Source organism: Sus scrofa, chromosome 6 (assembly GCF_054392235.1).
Source record: "Sus scrofa isolate SSC_HxYL_T2T_F1_AM1 chromosome 6, Sscrofa_HxYL_maternal_Yorkshire_Landrace_v2.0, whole genome shotgun sequence".
In the NCBI taxonomy this organism is placed as follows: domain Eukaryota; kingdom Metazoa; phylum Chordata; class Mammalia; order Artiodactyla; family Suidae; genus Sus; species Sus scrofa.
In genome coordinates this window covers 47755111-47774851 of record NC_139388.1, presented here as the reverse complement: position 1 = coordinate 47774851, position 19741 = coordinate 47755111, and the positions used below count along the sequence as shown (strand labels likewise).

The window sequence follows — 19741 nt, the reverse complement described above, 5'->3', positions numbered from 1 at the left end:
GTATTCAATTTTTACAGGTTCACGGAAGCCTTCACAATAGAATGAAGACCCAAAAAAACGGAGGGAGGCAGGAGACTTTTACACCTTTTTAGACAAATAATAAAATTGTGACAAATTACCAGGACAAAGGGTAATTTGGGCTAGGGGTATTAAATGGTCAAGAAGTAACTAGGAAGATAAGGGTTAGTTTAACAAAGTTCCTCGTACAGCCTTCTTGGCCCTAAATTCGCAGCCCCTGCTGATAAGAAAGACTCTCCTGGGTAGGAAGACCCGTTTCATGTGAGAGATCTATGACTCGTTTCAGGGAAGAAGAGCAAAGGTCAGAGTGACCCTCTTACTTCTGCCATATTCTTAAACTCCTCAGCTTATGATAATCGACCTGCTAAAGGGTTAGTATGACTTGAACTTCATCATTACAAAATGATAATTTTCTAACTGTAGTGTTCCTTTCATGTTTTCTGGTTGGTCTTTGGCATCTTCCTTTCTCCCCTGTTCTTCATCCATCATCCATCCATCCAGCATTCATCTATTCATCTTTCTATCATCTATCTATCATCTATCTATCTATCTATCTATCTATCATCTATCTATCTTCCATCATTCGTATATACTCATGGATTTCTGTTTTTCAATGGTTAATGACTCATTTGTATTTATTATTTTGTGGCTCAAATTAACCCATATTTAGACTGTGGAAGCCCCTTCAATCTGGGTCCTATGCCTTTGTGAGCGTCTGTCATTACAATACATACACTAGGGCTTGTTTTTTAGATTTTTAAAAATTCTCCTCCATTGATCTATTTTTGTGTTGTGTTACCACATTCTATTAAAATTTCTAGCTTTAGAGTTTTTTCCTTTTTTTCTTTTGTTTTTTGAGGGCCGCATCTGTAGCATATGGAAGTTCCCAGGCCAGGGGTCAAATTGGAGCTGTAGCCTCTAGAACACCATTCACTGTTCCTTGTGCCTTATTGGCCACTTCTCAGAGTCCTTTGCTTCTTTCTCTTTATTTTCTCATCTCTAAATGCTGAAGTCTCCCAGGTCTTAAACCATGGGTCTGTTCTTTATCTGCTCTTACTCCTTTGGTGATCACAGTCTCAAGATTGAAATATTATCCTTATAATGAAAACTCTAAATTTATATCGCCTGTTTAGACTTCTCCTCTCATCTCCAAACCTGTATTTCCACCTGCTTTCTGAGATCTAACTCATTTCCAGCTAACATACGCCATTATTATTCTTATTATTTACCTATTTATGTAATTGTTTTTTTTTTCCCACTAGCCTGCAGATTCCATAAAAGCAGAAATTTTTTAAAAATTGTATTCAGGGTTGTTTAAACAGCTCCTAGAATAGTATCTAGTGCATAGCAATTACACCTTAATTATTTGTTGGATGAATGGGTGAATGTCCTAAGAATTCAGATTGATATTTTTGATGTTTCTCCAATTTCTTATAATGTCTTTATTTCAAAGAGAGTAATCCTCCTTATTTTAAGCTATTGAATTTTTATTCTCTGCTAAGTTTTGATTTATCCTTAAAAAGGGAACTATATTTGGCCACTACTGAAATAATAATAGGTTTGATCAGTTATTTATTATATTGTGGATACCTGTTTTAGGTATTTCAGGTCAAGGTGAGAGGAGAAGAGAATAGTTTGGATTTGCTGGGGGTTTATTTTTCCAGACGGAGTTACAATTGCCTGTGTAGAGTAAAAAGAGAACTCATCTGGAAGCAGCCACAGGCAGGGAACTTCCCTGTGGTGCTGAAGAGTTTTTTTTGTTTTTTTGTTTTTTCCTTTTGCTACTGTTGTGGAAGTAGCAGCAGTAGGATAACAATGAAACAAGGAGGCTGATAACAATTGCTAGCATTTACTCCACATTTTGCTAAGTGCCAAGCACCATGATAGGGCTTACCATGAACTCTCTCACTTAAACCTACAATTACCTTATGAACCGCACACTATTATTATTCCAACTTTATAGATGATAGCTCTGAAACTTGGATAAATTAGGTAATGCATTAGCCAGCATCCAAGATGGTTCCTAATGCTCCCCACCTCCTAGTATTTACATACTTGGTATCCCCTCCCGAGTTATACCAGGGCTGGGTTCTTTATGGGATTAATAACATATAGCAGAAGTGAGGGCGTGTTTCTTCTGAGATTTGGATATAAAAGAATATGGCTTTCTTGGAGTTCCTGCTGTGGCTCAATGGGATTGGTGGCATCTAGGGAGCACTGGAACGCAGATTTGATGCCTAGCTGGGCACAGTGGGTTAAGGATCTGGCGTTACTGCTCTCAACTGTTAAGGATCTGGCGTGACTTAGCTCTCAACTGTGGCTCAGATCTGATCCCTGGCCCTGGAGCTCCATATGCTGAGGGTCAGCCAAAAAGGAAAAAAAGGAAAAAAAAAAAGAGTGTGGTTTCCTTTTTTTTGTTTGTTTTTTTTTTTTTGTTTTGTTTTTCGGGGCCCGCGCCTGAGGCATATGGAGGTTCCCAGGCTAGGGGTCAAATTGGAGCTGTAGCTGCTGGCCTACTCCACAGCTGCTGCAACATGGGATCTGAGCCGTGTCTGCAACCTACACCATAGCTCATGGCAACCCTGGATCCTTAACACACTGAGCAACATCAGGGATCGAACCTGCATCCTCATGGATACTAGTCGGGTTCGTTCACCACTGAGCCACGACGGGATCTTCTGAGTGTGGTTTCCTTTTTGAGCAGTATCTCGCTTTTTTTCTCTCTCGCTCTCTCTCTCTGGTTGCTTGTTTTATGGAGGGTGTTACAAGGATACATAGGGAGCCTATGCAGAGGCCCATGGGGTAGAGAACACTGCCCAAACAGCCAGCAAGGAATTGAGACCTGCCAATAACCTCAGGAATGAGTTTGAAGGTAGATTCTCCACCCTTTGAGTTTTCAGATGGCTATAGTCCTGGCTGGTAGCTTGCCTGCAATCTTGTGAGAGTTCCTGGGCCCAAAACCATCCAGCTAAGCTGCTTCTGGACTCCTGATCTTTAGAAACTGAGATAAGGAATGATAATTATTTTTTTCTTTTTACAGCAGCACCTGAGGCATATGGAAGTTCCCAGGCTAGGGGTCTGATCAGAGCCGCAGCTGCCAGCCTACATCACAGCCACAGCAATGCCAGATCCCAGCCACATCTGTGACCTATGCTGCAACTTATAGCGACGCCAGATCCTTAACCCACTGAACCAGACCAGGCATTGAACCTGCATCCTCATGGAGACTAGTCGGGTTCCATTGAGCTACAACGGAAACTCCATGAATGATAATTATTTTAAGGCGCTAAGTTTTGGCATAACGTGTTATGCAGCAGTAGATAACCAATGTAGGTAACGTGTTCAGGAACACACTTTTATTACGTAGTAGAATGAAAACTCGAACTTGGGTTTCTCAGGCTCCAGAGCCTGAGTTCTTAACCCCTGGGACCCATTACCATGGGGATAGCTACAGTGTCTAGCCCTCTCACCCTGGGCAACAGTTGAGTGTTTGGGTTCACTGTGGCATGTGGGACTGAGAACTGACCCCATGACTTCTAAGGGCTTCTTTCCCTCATTCTTAGTTTGGATTAAGCTTTTTACCTATTTAAAAGTCCCAGTTTCCCCTGTGGTGCAGGGGGTTAAGAACCCAACTGCAGCGGCTCAGGTTGCTGTGGAGGTGTGGGGTCAATCTGTGGTCCAACACAGTGGGTTAAAGGATCCAGCATTGCCGTATCTGCAGCATGGGTCACAGCTGTGGCTTGGATTTGATCCCTGGCCTGGGAACTTCCAACTGCCATGAGTGTGGTCATTAAAAAAATTTCCTGAATACTTTCTATAAGTACCTATGCAGAGCACATTTAAGGTATGGGTTATACTCTCCACTTAAGCTGGCTGTCCAGACTTCCTAAACTACCTCCCTGAAGGGGCTCTTATACTCTGGGTGACTATATACCTACCCAGGGCCACTTACGTGACATCCAAGGGCAGCCCCCATGCCCCTGAAATGATTCAGAGTAGCCAATCTTAAGCTTGCCGACTCTGTATCATCCTTTTCTTTCTGTGGCAACCATAATAAAGATGCTTGTCCCTCTGTCTTGTGATTGGCCCTGGTGCTTCCCCCGTGTGGCTCTGCATGGTGTGCTGTGTCCCCCTCCGGGAACTATGAGTAACAAAATTATAAAAACTCTTTTCAGTTTCTCTCTTGATTGGCCTCTGGTCTCACCATACCTCACCAAGGAAATATGGTTAAAATACTAGCACATTCGGTTTTGGTCATAGCTACTCAATTTCATCAATGTGGTGCCCAAACAACCAGGACAGTATATGAATGATGAGTGTGATTGTGTTCCAATAAAACTTTATTTATAAAGTAGGTCATGGGTCAGATTTGGCCCAAAGGAGTTTTTTTTTTGTTTGTTTGTTTGTTTTTTAGGGCCGCACCCGAGGCATATGGAGATTCCCAGGCTAGGGGTTGAATCAGAGCTGTAGCCACCGGCCTACACCACAGCCACAGCAACATGGGATCCAAGCCCTTTCTGGGACCTACAGCAATACCATATCCTTAACCTACAGAGCAACGCCAGGGATCGAACCCACAACCTCCTGGTTCCTAGTCAGATTCGTTTCTGTGGCGCCACGACAGGAACTCCTGCTGATCTCTTCTTTAAAGCAGCCTTAAGGCTGTTGATTTTTCTGGTCAATGAGTAACGTTAAAGAAAGTTTCATATATCTAGGTTAATTCGTAAAACTTTGCAATCTGTGAGTTAGATGACACCGAGGAAGACCCTTGCAAAAGCTTGAAAGGCATTTTGTACCCTGTGAACTGTTTTAGTTCTGTCTGTCTGTGTTATAGTCCATGGTTGACTTAAAGGAAACTTAAGGTCTTACTGAGGACTATAGCCTGAGAGATAACTCCAAGGAACTGCTTTATAGAGGTAAGGGAGGAGCCAGTATATATATTATCATTTGGGTTGGGAAATACTTAGATTTGGGCATACATCTTGGTAAAAGATTACTGATAATCACAAAGAATAGATATCTCAAGTTAATGATTTTAATGCTTTTTTACACATGGGAAGATGCAAGAATCTGGGGTCATTGAAATTCTTCCTGAGATATGCATCTATCTAGGGCCTGTTTATCCAAAGCACAGAGTGTCTCATCCTGTTTTATCATCCTGAATTCTTTTCAGGGTGCTCTGTCGCTGAGAGACTGCAGTGGGTTGAGACATAACCCTTATGTAACTGGATGATAAATGATACTCTTTTTCTTTTTCTTTTTTTTCTCTTTTTAGCGCCACACTTGTGGCATTTGGAAGTTCCCAGACTAGGGGTTGAATTGGAGCAGCAGCTGAGGCCTATACCATAGCCACAGCCATGCCAGATCCGAGCCACCATCTGTGGTCTATGCGCAACTTGTGGCTGGATCCTTAACCCACTGAGCGAGGCCAGGGATCGAACCTGCATCCTCATGGCTACCAGTTGGGTTCTTAACCCTCTGAGCCACAATGGGTACTCCCTCTTTGTTCTTGTTCTGTTCACACCATTGTCATAGTCTACTTCACATGCTTTTAGAATGACAGTAATGAAAGTGGAACTACCATAATGGAAAGCTGATTTATACTCATTATCATTATTCATTCTCCTAAGGACAATTGTATCTCTCCACTTTACAGGTGACAAAACTGAGGCTTTGAGAAGTCCAAGAGAATGCTTCTACTAAATGGGAGCGGGAGCAGTCAATTCAGGTAGTCTGACTTAAAAAAAAAAATCATGTTCTTAACCCAGTTATGCAATTACATTTTGAGATTCACTTATCTCCTTTAAAGCCATCCTTTAAAAATGTCCGTTGGCTTCAATTATGATTATTTAATACATTATTTCTTTCATTAAATAACTTTTAATTTTAGGTATCCCCAAAAGGATAGACATACTTTTTTCATAATTGGATGTTGTACAAAGTGACAGGATTGATTCTTGCATTCATTTTAGTTCATAATAGAATATATTAGTTTAGTTGGAATAGTTAATTTTCCCTCGGGGAGAATCAGGTGCCCAAGGCGCTGATTGATAAATCAATAAATCTTTAGTGAGTCTGGTAAATCGACTGTCACACATATGTCAACCTTTTCTCCAGAGTATAGATTTTGTCCAGGACAAGTGTATTTTTTTCCTTTCTATTGTTTTCTCTCTCAAAATCGTATTTAAACAAATCCCTAAGATTGCAAGCCTTTTTCCCCCTTTTCAAAAAATAGCAGTAGGGATTGTGCTTTTTCCAGCTATCTTAGGGAAAGAACTCAGTTGTTTGCATATTTGCATTTCAACCCCTAACCTCTCCTGAGGACAAATGGCTGTCTGACTATTAAGCCCACAGGCACAGCACTGGGACTGTGGATTAAGCCTCTGAATGCTGACTAGTTTTCCGCAGCATTCCCAGCATGTGTGAAGAATGTGTTTGTAGCTGGGAGGCAAACAGAACATCCAAAGCCGAGCAAGAATTTTGAAAAATAGTTGTCTTATGTATAAATTTATTTTGCTCTTAGTGTTTTATTCTTGCCTGTTTCATTATTCCTTATTTCTACTTTCTTTTAAAATAGCTTAGTTTTGTTTGATATTCTCATGAACGAAGTTTTAGTCACTTCTTGTTGAATGCTGTGGTCTTGATTTTTTTTTTTTTTTAATGTTCTTTGTTTCTTTATCATTTAAATAACCAAGCCATTGATGGGTGGCTCAGATATTTTCACTCCTGATAGAGAAGGCCTGGTGATTTCCAGCATGAAGTCTGTGTGGCCTTCCCTCTATACAAATAAGGGCCCAGTTGGAAGCGTTGGCAGGTACTGGAAGGCAACAGCTTTGGTTTGTAGTGCATATAATAGGAACAGCACAGCTTTGGGCTGTGGATTTATTTCTCTAAGTTTAAGTTATTATTGCTCCTACTTTCAGGTGAAAAACCCAAATGTATTCTCTCAACTGGCTGTTTATTCTTTTAACATACATCGACAAAGGGTGAATTTATATTTGGGTAGAAACACCAAACTAAATTGGGGGATTGGCACATTCACTTAAAGGGTCACCCGTAATAATGAATTGAGAAGCTTTCTGCAAGGCATGCGAGGTGGGGCAGGTGAGGCGTGATCCTGAGTGAAATAAAATCCAGCCTCTGCTCTTGAGAGCTCAGACTACAGGACGGAGTAAAGAGAATGCCAGAGAATTTACCCATCAGGGAAAGAATCTTGTTTGAGAGGTTGTGGACAATGGAGCACTGGAGATGCACTTTGAAGGACTGACGGTATTTCAACAATGTAGCCACATTTATCCTGCCTGTAAAAAGCACAGGGGAGAGAGGAGGTGAGGTCGGGAGAGAGAGAGTGTGTGTGTGTGTGTGTGTGTGTGTGTGTGTGTGTGTCTGTCTGTCTGTCTGTCTGTCTGTCTGTCTGTCTTCTCTTGTCTGTTTGCTGTCCCTTTGGGGAATAATTAGCTATTCACTTCAGCTGGCATAAGGGTAGGGGAGCAACAGAAGATGATTTTCTAAAAAGAATTTAAGTTTCATGATTCATTCGGTCTTTAGGAGAAAAGCGATGTATATTTCCCTTTCATATGCAGTAAAATTACATCCTTGTCTGTAGGGATGATGATTCCATTTATTATAAAGTTAATGCCAAATCCATTCTTAGCTATTTTGTAAATCGTAATGTGACTGACACATAATGAGCTCTATGTTGTAATTCTTAAAAATAGTTACCATAATGCTGCCCTCTAGGTCAGGGTCATGGTATAAATTCCATCATACAGCCTGTGCTTTCTAAATCTATTCATTATCTGCCTGTACGTTTAAACCGGGAATTGATCCCTAGTCCAGGCCAAATGTCAGGGTTAGCAGCAAGTAGTTTTAACTATATTGTAATTTTTTTGAGGCAACTTTCACTGTACTGTTTGAGCTAAAGCATTTCACTTACAGAGTAAGAAATGGATAAAATTAAATTGCCTTTCTACTAAAACTATTCCACTAATTGGGATTTTGTTGTTGTTGTTGTTATGTTATATTCTTAGAAAACACAATAAACCACATTGCATACTTTTTATTTTTTGTGTGTTTTGGGGTGAGAAACATATGCTTTGTAGACATTCTGCTGTGTTAACTTCAGAGGAGCCAGGGAAATTACGATTCTGACTAGTATCCATGAGGTTCGATCCCTGGCCCTGTTCAGTGGGTTAAGGATCTGGTGTTGCCGTGAACTGTGGTGTACGTTGCAGACACAGCTCAGATCCTGCATTGCTGTGGCTATGATGTAGGCCGGCAGTTGTAGCTCCGATTCAACCCCTTCCCTGGGAACCTCCATATGCCATGGGTGCAGCCCTAAAAAGACAAGAAAAAAAAAGTGTACGTGTGTGTATATGTGTATACATATATATATATATATATGCACTATAAAGATTCTATACTTTGGAGTTCCCATTGTGGCTCAGCTGAAATCCTTTCTGAATAAATCCTTTCAGAGTTTATTCTTGTGTATTCTGTGGGGCACAGATCTAATTTAACTTTTTCTAAATGGTTACTTCATTGTCTCAGTAACATTTATTAAAAACTCCATTTACTCTCCTGTGATTTGAAATGCCACCCTTATTATATAATAAAGTTTTATTTTTTAATTTTAGTTTTATTTTGTTTTTAGGGTCCTATCTACAGCATATAGACATTCCCGGGCTAGGGGTCAAATTGGAGCTGCAGCTGCAGGCCTACACCACAGCCATAGCAACACCAGATCTGAGCTACATTTGAGACCTACACTGAAGCATGCAGCAATGCTGGATTCTTAATACCAGATTCGTCAGGTTTTTAACCTGCTGAGCCACAACAGAAACTCCTATTATATAAGAAAGTTTTATTATATTTGGATCTCTTTCTAGACTTTCTATTCTATTATATTGGTGTGTCTACTCATATGTACCATATAGTTTTAAGCATAGAATCTGTTTTCTTGCGTTTTTTTTTTTTTTTTTAGGGCTGTGGCATATGGAAGTTCCCAGGCTAGGGGTCGAATTGGAGCTGCAGATGCCGGCCTACACCACAGACACAGCAACACCAGATCTGAGCCTCACCTTCGACCTACACCACAGCTCATGGCAACACTGGATCCTTAACCCACCAAGCAGGGCCAGATATCAACCTGTGCCCTCATGGATACTAGTCAGGTTCATTACAGCTGAGCCACAATGGGAACTCCAAAGTATAGAATCTTTATAGTGTGTGTGTGTGTGTGTGTGTGTGTGTGTGTATGTATATGTATGTATATGTGTGTATATATATACATATGTATGTATTGTCTTTTTAGGGCTGCACCCATGGCATATGGAGGTTCCCAGGGGAGGGGCTGAATCGGAGCTACAACTGCCGGCCTACATCATAGCCACAGCAATGCAGGATCTGAGCTGTGTCTGCAACGTACACCACAGTTCACGGCAACACCAGATCCTTAACTCACTGAACAGGGCCAGGGATCGAACCCCATGGATACTAGTCAGAATTGTTTCTGCTGAGCCACGACGGGAACTCCTTTATAGTATATTTTGATATCTGATAAGACTAGTCCTTCCTGTAGCATTTTATCTCTTCCTCTCTCCCTCCTCCCTTCCTCTTTCTTTCTTCCTCTTTCTCTCTTTCTTTCTATATATTTTTCTTATAGTTGATTTATAGCATTGCGTTCATTTCTTCTGTACAGCACAGTGACCCAGTCATACATACATACATTCTCTTTTCATACCGTCTTCCATCATGTTCCACCCCAAGAAATTGGACATAGTTCCCTGTCTTTCTTGCTATATATTTATAAAGACTTCATTTCTTTAGAGCAGTTTTAGGTTCTCACAGCAAAACTGAGAGGAAGGTGCAGAGATTTCCCATATATCCACTGGCCTCACACATGTACAACCTCCCCTCTTCCCGTCATCTCTCATCAGAGTGGTACATTTGTTATTACTGATGAATCTACATTGACACACTGTAATCAACCAAAGTCTATAGTTTACATTAGGGTTCACTCCTGGTGCTGTATAGTCTGTGAGTTTGGACACACTGTACCCTTTATTATTGTATCATACAGAATATATTCACTGTCCTGAAAATCCCCTATGCTTTACTGATAGTATTTTTTTTTTTTTTTTTAGTATTTTCCTAATTTTTCTACTTTTTTTTTTTTTTTTTGTCTTTTTTAGGGATGCACCTGTGGCATACGGAGGTTCCCAGGCTAGGGGTCTAATCAGAGCTACAGCTGCTGGCCTACACCACAGCTCACGCAACGCCGGATCCTTAACCCACTGAGCGAGGCCAGGGATGGACCAGTAACCTCATGGTTCCTAGTTGGGTTCATTAACCCCTGAGCCACTATGGGAACTCCTACCTTTTTATTTTTTTATATCAAGTTTAGTGTCATCTTGCCCAGTTCCATAAAAAAAAAAAAAATCGTGTTGGTCTTTTTTATCGAGACTGAATTTAAATTTTAAATTAACTTCACGGAGAACTGACATCTTTATGATATTTTTCCATCCTTTCCAAGAACAGGGGATATTGCTAGAAAGGATGTCTTTCCATCTGTTCAAGTCTCCTTTAACGTCTTTCAGGAATATTTTATAAATCTATTACATGGGCTTTACATATTTCTTGTTAAATCTATTCCTAGGTCTTTTATCTTTGTCGTTGCTGTAAGTGGAGTTTTCTTTACTGCTTACCTTTATTCTTGAAGGCTATTTTTGAAGGTATCATGGCTTTATACCATTGTGGTGAGTTGTTAGTTATTTTCTTTCAGCACACTGATGATTCGACCATATCCTAGGATCCATATTTTCTCTTGAAATATTAGCAGTCAGGCTAGCTGTGGCTTCTTTGAAGATCATGTCTCTTTCTCTGGTTCCTTTTAAGATATTTTTCTCTTTGATTTTCTGTAGTTTGACTATGATGTGTCTATGTGTGGATTAAAAAAAATTGTTTATCTGCTTTGGAATTTGTTAAGCTTTGTGAAGTTATGGGTTGGTGAATTTTGTAAGTTCTGGAAAATTCTCATTCATTATATCTCCACATATTGCCTCTGTTTATTCTCTCTCCTCTTATCTGGAATTCTGATTAAATGTATATTAAACCTTCTCACTGTGTTCTCTGTGCTTGTTCCTTTTCATCTATATTTTATATGTATTCTCTTCATGCTTCATTCTGGATAGTTGCTTCTGACTTTTCTTTTGGTTTGTCAGTGACCTCTTCAGCTGTGTCTAATTTGCTGTTAAATCTGTCCATTGAACTTGTACTTGTGTTTATTAGTTTTCAGTTGTGCAACTTCCATTTGATTCCTTTTCACTTCTGTGATGCCACTTTTTAAAGTATGCAGTTCCCTGATGACATTTGCAGCTTTTTCTTTCTTTCTTTTTTCTTTTTTTTTATCATAGTAAAAATAGTGATTTTATAATCTGGGTCTGAAAATCCTAATATCTAAGGCTCTTGTATTGAAGTCTTTCTGTTGTCTCTTTTTTCCCCTGCTGATTCTTGATGATAGGGTCTTTTTACCCCTTGAATGCTTAGTTCTCTTTGACTGTATTCTGTCCGTTGTATTTAAATACATATTTGTAGCAAAATTTTGAGACATGGGACAATAGAATCTTCTTCCAGGAAGAATTTTTGTTTGCTTTACAGGTAGCATGCAGGCCCTGCTAGTTTAGGACTACCTTACAGCAAGTTCAAGGCTGAGGTTCTCAGAATTAACCCAGAAAAAGCAAAGTCTTGGGGTCTTGTCCTAGCTTAAATGGATGAGTGTTTGTCAGGTTTCCTCCTTTGTGTTGATCTTGTGATTTCATTTTTATCTCCCTTATTTCATAACTATAACTGTTTTTGTATTTTTGCCTTATGTTAGATGCCATGCAGATAAAAGGGGTATTGAATGCTAGGTTATTTCTTTGGGTTTCTAACCTCCTAGATTTTGGTTTGGTAATTCTTCATTCTCTTTTTAGTGGGCCTCTGCTTTTAAGAAGATTTTTAAAAATCATGTTTAATTCAGCTTTATTAGTTGTCCTTGGAGGATTGTTTTGAATTACCTAAACTGCTAGTACTTCATGGGTCACTTCTGGGGAATATCTTTTTTTGTGAGCATCCAATTTTATTGGATTGTGGTTTTGGAGTGTTCTTTATATACCAATTCTTTTTCCCCCAGCGTTTTTTGTGAAAAGGTATCCATTCTTCTTTTTGTTATCTCTTTCATGTTGGTAGAAATAATGTGTATTCCATAATTGTCAAGTGTAGGGTTCTATATTTTTCTATTATTTCAATCTTATTATTTATAATGTTTAAATCTTCTGTCATTACAAATTAAAAAAATCTTTTCAATTTGTCAATTTCTGAAAGTGGTGGTTTTTTTTTTTTTTTTCTTTTTTTTTCAGTCTTTTTTTTTTTGTCTTGTTGTTGTTGTTGCTATTTCTTGGGCCGCTCCCACGGCATATGGAGGTTCCCAGGCTAGGGGTTGAATCGGAGCTGTAGCCACAGGCCTACGCCAGAGCCACAGCAACGAGGGATCCGAGCCGAGTCTGCGACCTACACCACAGCTCACGGCAACGCCGGATTGTTAACCCACTGAGCAAGGGCAGGGACCGAACCCGCAACCTCATGGTTCCTGGTTGGATTCGTTAACCACTGCGCCACGACGGGAACTCCCTGAAAGTGGTGGTTTAAATCTTTATTATAATATTTGCTTTCTACATTATATATATATATACACAATACATACACACACATATATATATAGTTAGATATAATAGATATAAGCAAGTTAAGATTTGTTTTGCTTTCTTGGCAATTTCTTCCTTTTATTATTATTTGATGCCCCTTTATTATTTTTTTTCTTTTAGTGTCTGTTTTGTCTATTTATAATACAGTTGTTCTGGATTTCTTTTGATTTTTCTTTTTTCCTGCTTTTTATTTTCTATCTTTAAAAGCTCTTTTGTTATAGATATATCTCTGGAAAACAACAGAAAGCTAGATTTTAATTTTTGTTATTGTGATAAAATATGCATAGCGTAAAATTTAACATTTTAACCATTTTAAGCATACATTTTAGTGACATTAAATATGTTCACATTGTTGTTCAACCATCACCACCATCTTCAGAATTTTTCTATCTTTCCAAATTGAAACTCTGTATTCATCAAACAATAACTCCCCATGCTTTCCTCCTCCCAGCATCTGACAATCATTATTCTACTTTCTGTCTCTGTGAATTGAGTACCCTAGGTTCCTATGTAAGTGAAATCACACACTATTTCTTTTCTTTTTTTCTTTTTTTGGACTGCACCTATGGCATATGGAAACTCCCAAGCTAAGGGTAGTATCGGAGCTGCAGCTGCTGGCCTACATCACAGCCACAGCAATGCGGGATCCAAGTTGTGTCTGCAACCTACACCATAGCTCATGACAACACTGGATCCTTAACCCACTGAGCAAGGCCAGGGATTGAACCCACATCCTCATGGATCCTCCGTCAGGTTTGTTAACTGCTGAGCCACGAAGGGCACTCCAATCGCATATTATTTCTCCTTTTATATTTAGTCTGGTTTATTTCTCTTATCATAATGTCTTCAAGGTTCATCCGTGTTGTAACACGGATCATAATTTTGGATTAACATTTTTTTCCTGGCCCTCTAATTGAAACAGAAAAATCCTATGATCTTTTCAGAAAACCATTAGCTGGAGCAAATGATGTAGCAGAGGTCCCACTTTTGTGGGAAAGTGGAACAGGATCACTGGCCCTTCCTTCTGGAGATAGTCTCCCAATCAGCCATCATAACTGGGGCTTCAGTTCATGTCATGTCTGAACTGGGAACCATATGGAAGCTCTGAAATATACCACTTCACCCTCTTACTGGAATGCCAGGCCATCCATTGTTCTGCAGTGGTTTGCTTTTTTAGTTAATTCGTTAATCAATCAATTGATTATTTAAAATTTACCCACTCACTTATAAAAACTTTCAGATTTTCAGAAATTTCCAGTGTCATCCTTTTTGTTTTAATGTTTTATTCTATTCTTCTTCTGACAGAGTCAGAAAGAATGTAACATTTCCAGGTAGAAAAATGTCTGTTTCTTCTGATATATTCATATGGAGTCTAACTCATTATTATGAACCAGAAGTTCCTTTAGGGGTATTTATATGACTTTTTTTTTCTCTTAAAAATAGTTAGAGGGAGCTTTCTTGTGGCATAGCAGGTTAAGGACCCTGTGTTGTCGCCGTAGCAGTTGGGTGGCTGCTGTGGCATGGGAACTTCCACATGCCACAAGCATGGCCAAAAAAATTTTTGTTTTGATTTCAGGTATTAATTAGTTATATAAATCAGATAACAGTATTTTTGTATACTTTTGCCACTTAAACGATGTATCCTGAATAAGAATGTTTGTTAGTATTATGAATGTTATATGAACACAGTGATAGAAAATATCAATATTTTTGTTGTTCTTCTTCATGAGTTTTTTAAAAATTGTGGTAATCTATAAATAATTTGATGATTTTAATCATTTTAAGTACACGGTTCTGTGGCCTTAAGTACATTCACATTGTTCTGCAATCACCGCCATCACCCTTTCCAGAACTTTTTTATCTTTCTAAATTGAACTGTGTATCCAGTAACACTAACTCCCCAACTTCATGGGTTTTTAGGTGTACACTTTGAGTGCTTACTTGAAAGTAGGTACAATTTTTTTTTTGGTCTTTTCTGGGGCTGCACCCTTGGCTAGGGGTCCAGTCGGAGCTGTGGCCACCGGCCTACGCCAGAGCCACAGCAACACCAGATCCAAGCTGTATCTGTGACCTACACCACAGCTCATGGCAACGCCGGATCCCTAACCCACTGAGCAAGGCCAGGGATTGAACCTGCAACCTCATCGTTCCTAGTCTGATTCGTTAACCACTGAGTCATGACAGGAATTCTAAAAATAGGTACAATTTTATATCTTGCCAAACTTAGCCTCATAACGGTGGCTTTCAACCTTTTAATTCAAGCCAAAGACAACCTGGACATATATGTCGTGCAAATATAAATAAAGAAAGAATGGAAACAAAATAATATTTATCTTTACTGCATATAATAATATCTGATATTTTCAATCTTAATTTGTTTTGTTTTGCTAAAAAATGCTATTTGAGATCCTTTACATTCCTTTTATATTCTATTCATTGGTCACTTCCTGCTAATTACAAAAACAGTGCATTACATAGTGAAGTTGAGAAGAGAAATCAGCAGTATAAATAAAGATGAATCTTAAATGGCTGTGTTAGTGGTATGCTTCAGAAGAAGAAGGCCCTGAATTGTAGTGTTTGTTGATTTCTATGGGTCAAATACTCCCACTAAGGCCAATTTTTGGCTACCAGTGGTTTAACTTACAAAATTCCTGATATTTAACAATTTGCTGTTGTTAGTTGGTACATGCTGGCTCTAGCGGGTTTGATCCCTGGCTCCAGCTCTGATGTCAGAGAGTTTTCTCTGAAAACCTCAGGAATGTGCATAGGCTATATAATAATACTTGTATAATACAGCTTATAAACCTTGAAAGAGAGTAGGCGTGAAATAGATCAGCCTAACTAAAACTCAGTTGTCAGGTTATCCTGAATCCTTAAGATTTCAATATTCACTAAGTTCACACACACAGCTGTCTATTAATATGGCAACTTTCTAAGAGAATCCTTTCTTGTTTTATCTTGGAAATTGAAGCGTACTAATTTCCAAGATAGCAAGGACAAGATAATCTTTGAGAAAAGATAATTCTTACACACTTGTGTTTTTACTAAGAAAAAATGCATCAAATCAAACATTTGTCATGGGATATTTTTGTTTTATTAAAGTCAACCTCATCTATTTCTTTAAAATTAACACAAATTGATGAGGAGCACATTGGAAATTATACATGGGCTCTCATTATATCTCTGTTGGACAGCACTGGTCTAAAGGATATATTTTATTTTATTTATTTTGTCTTTTGTCGTTTTAGGGCTGCACCCACGGCCTATGGCGGTTCCCAGGCTAGGGGTCCTATTGGAGCTGTAGCCACCAGCCTACTCCAGAGCCACAGCAACGTGGGATCCGAGCTGCATCTGTGACCTACACCACAGCTGATGGCAACACCGGATTCTTAACCCACTGAGCGAGGCCAGGGATCAAACCTGCAACTTCACGGTTCATATTCAACTTCATATTCGTTTCCACTGTGCCACAATGGGAACTCCTAAAGGATATTTTTTAGACAAAAGTGAAGTGATCCACATGAAAGTCTGAGATACAACAAGAAAGAAGAGCAAAGAAAATAATAAACATGTGGTTAAATTGGACAAAGATTTTCTAAATACAGTAGTACGAGTTTGTGGGTAAAAAAAAAGACAGAATTAAAAAAAATGGCAATAATAGCTTTTAATTCTGGGGCAGCTGTTAAGATGAGCGTGATCTGAAGTTTTGTGTTGTTCTGGAGGAGGACCAAGTTAACCTTGGATAAGTTAATGATGCATGTTAAAATATCTGGTATTATCTCTAAAAGAATATAGAGTATTTAATTGCCTAAGTAGTAGAGGAAGAGAATGGAATAGAAATTAGAGAGAAGTCCCTTAAAAAAGGCAAGAAGGGAGAGAAAAAGAATAGGACAGATAGGAGTTCCCTTCGTGGTTCAGCAGTTAATGAGCCCGACTGGGATCCATGAGGATGGGGGTTGGATCCCTGGCCTCCCTCAGTGGGTTAAGGATCTGATGTTGCCATGAGCTGTGGTGTAGGTTGCAGACATAGCTCAGATCTGGTGTTGCTAAGGCTGTGGTGTAGGCCAGTGTCTATAGCTTCTATTTGATCCCTAGCCTGGGAACCTCTATATGCTGTGAGTGCGGCCCTAAAATAGCAAAAAAAAAAAAAAAAAAAAAAAGGAATAGGACAGATAGCATAAACTAAGCTTTTAGAATTAAATTTACCTGTAAGTGTAAATAGAATAAATGTTCCAATTGAAAGACAAAGATTATCTGACTAGATTTTAAAAATTATTACTATTATTATTTTTTTTTTATGGCTGCATCCACAGCATGTGGAAGTTCCCAGGCCAGAGATTGAATCCTAGCTGCAGCTGTGACCAGTGCCACAGCTGTGGCAACACAGGATCACAGGATCCTTTCTCTCTCTCTCTTTCTCTCTCTCTCTTTTTTTTGTCTTTTAGGGCGGCACCCATGGCACATGAAAGGTCACAGGCTAGGGGTCGAATCAGAGCTGCAGCTGCTGGCCTACACCACAGTCACAGCAACACCAGATCCCAGCTGCGTCTGTAACCTATACCACAGCTCACAGCAATACTGGATCCTTAACCCACTGAGCTAGGCCAGGGATTGAACCCCCATCGTCATGGATCCCAGTCAAATTTGTTTCTGCTGTGCCACAATGGGAACTCCAACATGAGATCCTTTAACTCCCTGTACCAGGCTGAGGACTGAACATGCACCTCTGCCGAGACCTGAACTGCTGCAGTTGGATTCTTAACCCATGGTGCCACAGTGAGAGCTCCTAAATTACTTTTAAAATTAGCCATTTATAAGAGGTGCATAAAAATCTAAGTATATAGAAAGACTGAAAACAAAAGGATGGCAAAAGATATAATAATGCAAATACCAAAGGAAAAATCAATAGCATAGACTTTAAAACAACAAAAATTACTAGAAATAGAACAGCTAATTACATAAATTATATTATACAGTATCATTTCTGTCATATATCCTCACCTTCCACCCCCACCCCAAGCCTAGCTGACATTATGCTTCAAGGTTTATCTCATTGGTATGTGTTTTATATGGATACCTGCATTCCTTGCTGGATGCTCAGAAGCGCCTCTCTTCTCCCCCACTCAGGAATTTATGGATATTAGGATGCCTACATTGACTCGTAGATTCCAATGGATATAAAATATTTACTCACATTGTCAACATCAAAAATACTTCTCGGAAGGAAAAAGTTCCTTGACATTGGTCTTGGCAGCAGTTTCCTGGATATGACACCCAAAGCACAAGGAACAAGAGCAAAAATCAACAAGTGGGGCTATATTACACTTAAAAGCTTCTGCACATCAAAAGAACTCAGAGAACAGAGAGTAGCCAGTTACCAGGGGCTGGGAAAGTAGGGTGAAAAGGAGAAATATTGGGTCAAAGGGCACAAATATTTAGTTGTAAGATTAACGGATTCTGGGGATCTAATATACAGCATGGAGATTATAGCCAGTAATGCTGTATTGTAGACTTGAAAGTTGCTAAGAGAGGGGGTAAAGGTTTTCCCCACTAAAAAGAAATGGTAATTAATGTGACAGGATGGAGGTGCTAAGGCCATGGTGGTAATTATATTGCAATATATAAATGTATCCAATATACACATTGTACACCTTCAACTTACACAGTGATGATGTCAATTACATCTCAGTAAAGCTGAAAAGAAAATAAGTGAAACATTGACATGATAAAAAAATGAAATTCCCAGAAGAAGAGTTTGGGTTTGGTCTGGCGTGAAAAAGAGTGAAGGTGAGGGTCGTCACTCTGGTTTTTATTGCGGTTAGCAACTGAGGCAGAGGGAGGGTTCCACCAAGAAGGCTAAACTTCCCTGCCCAGCACCAGCAGAGGGGGCTTGGGACAGACGGGAAAGGGAGAGTGGTGGGACTTGAATGCTGTCGGTCAAACATGAAAGTAGTCAGGCCATATATCTAATTTATTTATTTTAACTAGTATATAACATTCTATCACATGTTTCAGTTTCTCTACTGAGGAACAATTAGGTGTTTTATGCTTTTTTTTTTTTGCCATTTCTTGGGCCGCTCCAGCGGCATATGGAGGTTCCCAGGCTAGGGGTCGAATCGGAGCTGTAGCCACTGGCCTACGCCAGAGCCACAGCAACGCGCGATCCGAGCCGCGTCTGCAACCTACACCACAGCTCACGGCAATACCGGATCGTTAACCCACTGAGCAAGGGCAGGGACCGAACCCGCAACCTCATGGTTCCTAGTTGGATTCGTTAACCACTGCGCCACGACGGGAACTCCTGTTTTATGCTTTTAAAAACTATTTCTGCAGTGAACATCTCTGTACAGAATCTTTGAAAGAGTTTTCTCAAGGAGGTGGACCAGATGTTGCAAGATTGTTCTCCACCTTTTCCACGTCTTGAAGTGGTGGTGTTTGCATTTCATTCCAAGGATGGTGAGAGGCCTTTGGCGGGCTTAAGTGGAAGAATGATAGGATCCGATTAATAGAAAAGTAACTCTGGCTGCTTTGTGCGAGTGGAAGCAGAGGGGCGGTGACAAGGCTGTTGTCATAATCTGGGCGAGAGACAGTTGTGACCTTAGATGGGGGCGGTACCGGTGGAGATGGTGATTAATAGTAGAATTCAGGATATACCCTGAAGATAGAGTTCACAGAACCTTGGATGGGTTGGATATGGTCTGTGACAGAATGATTCCTAGTTTTTTGTCACACTGATGAAATGGAGAAGACTGGGGAACCAGGGGGTGGGCAGGGGAGAATCAAGCATTGTTTGGGCTGTATTTAGTTTGAAATACCTATTAGACATGCAAGTAGAAATGTGAATGGGCAGCTAGTTATGCATGCTGGGAGCTCAGGGAGAGGCTGGGGATGGAACATTTAGGGTCCTATTTAAAGCCACAGGCATGGAAGAAATTACCTAGGTGTATAGAGAGAGAGGAGAAAAGGTTTTCAGACTCAGT

At 39.7% G+C, this 19741-nt stretch overlaps 1 protein-coding gene across 6 annotated transcripts in view; it reads left to right on the top strand.

Moving 5' to 3' along the window:
- Positions 1 to 19741, top strand: part of LOC100623157 (uncharacterized) — a 247612-nt gene that overhangs the window by 60477 nt on the left and 167394 nt on the right. For all 6 annotated transcript variants that reach the window (XR_014806003.1, XR_014806002.1, XM_084960409.1 and 3 more), the window contains exon 2: positions 5675 to 5746. Coding sequence is in view for 4 of the 6 variants with exons in the window: in XM_084960409.1 (XP_084816535.1) it covers positions 5709 to 5746 (38 nt within the window). In the remaining 2 variants the exon portion in view is untranslated. The remainder of the gene's footprint in view (positions 1 to 5674; positions 5747 to 19741) is intronic.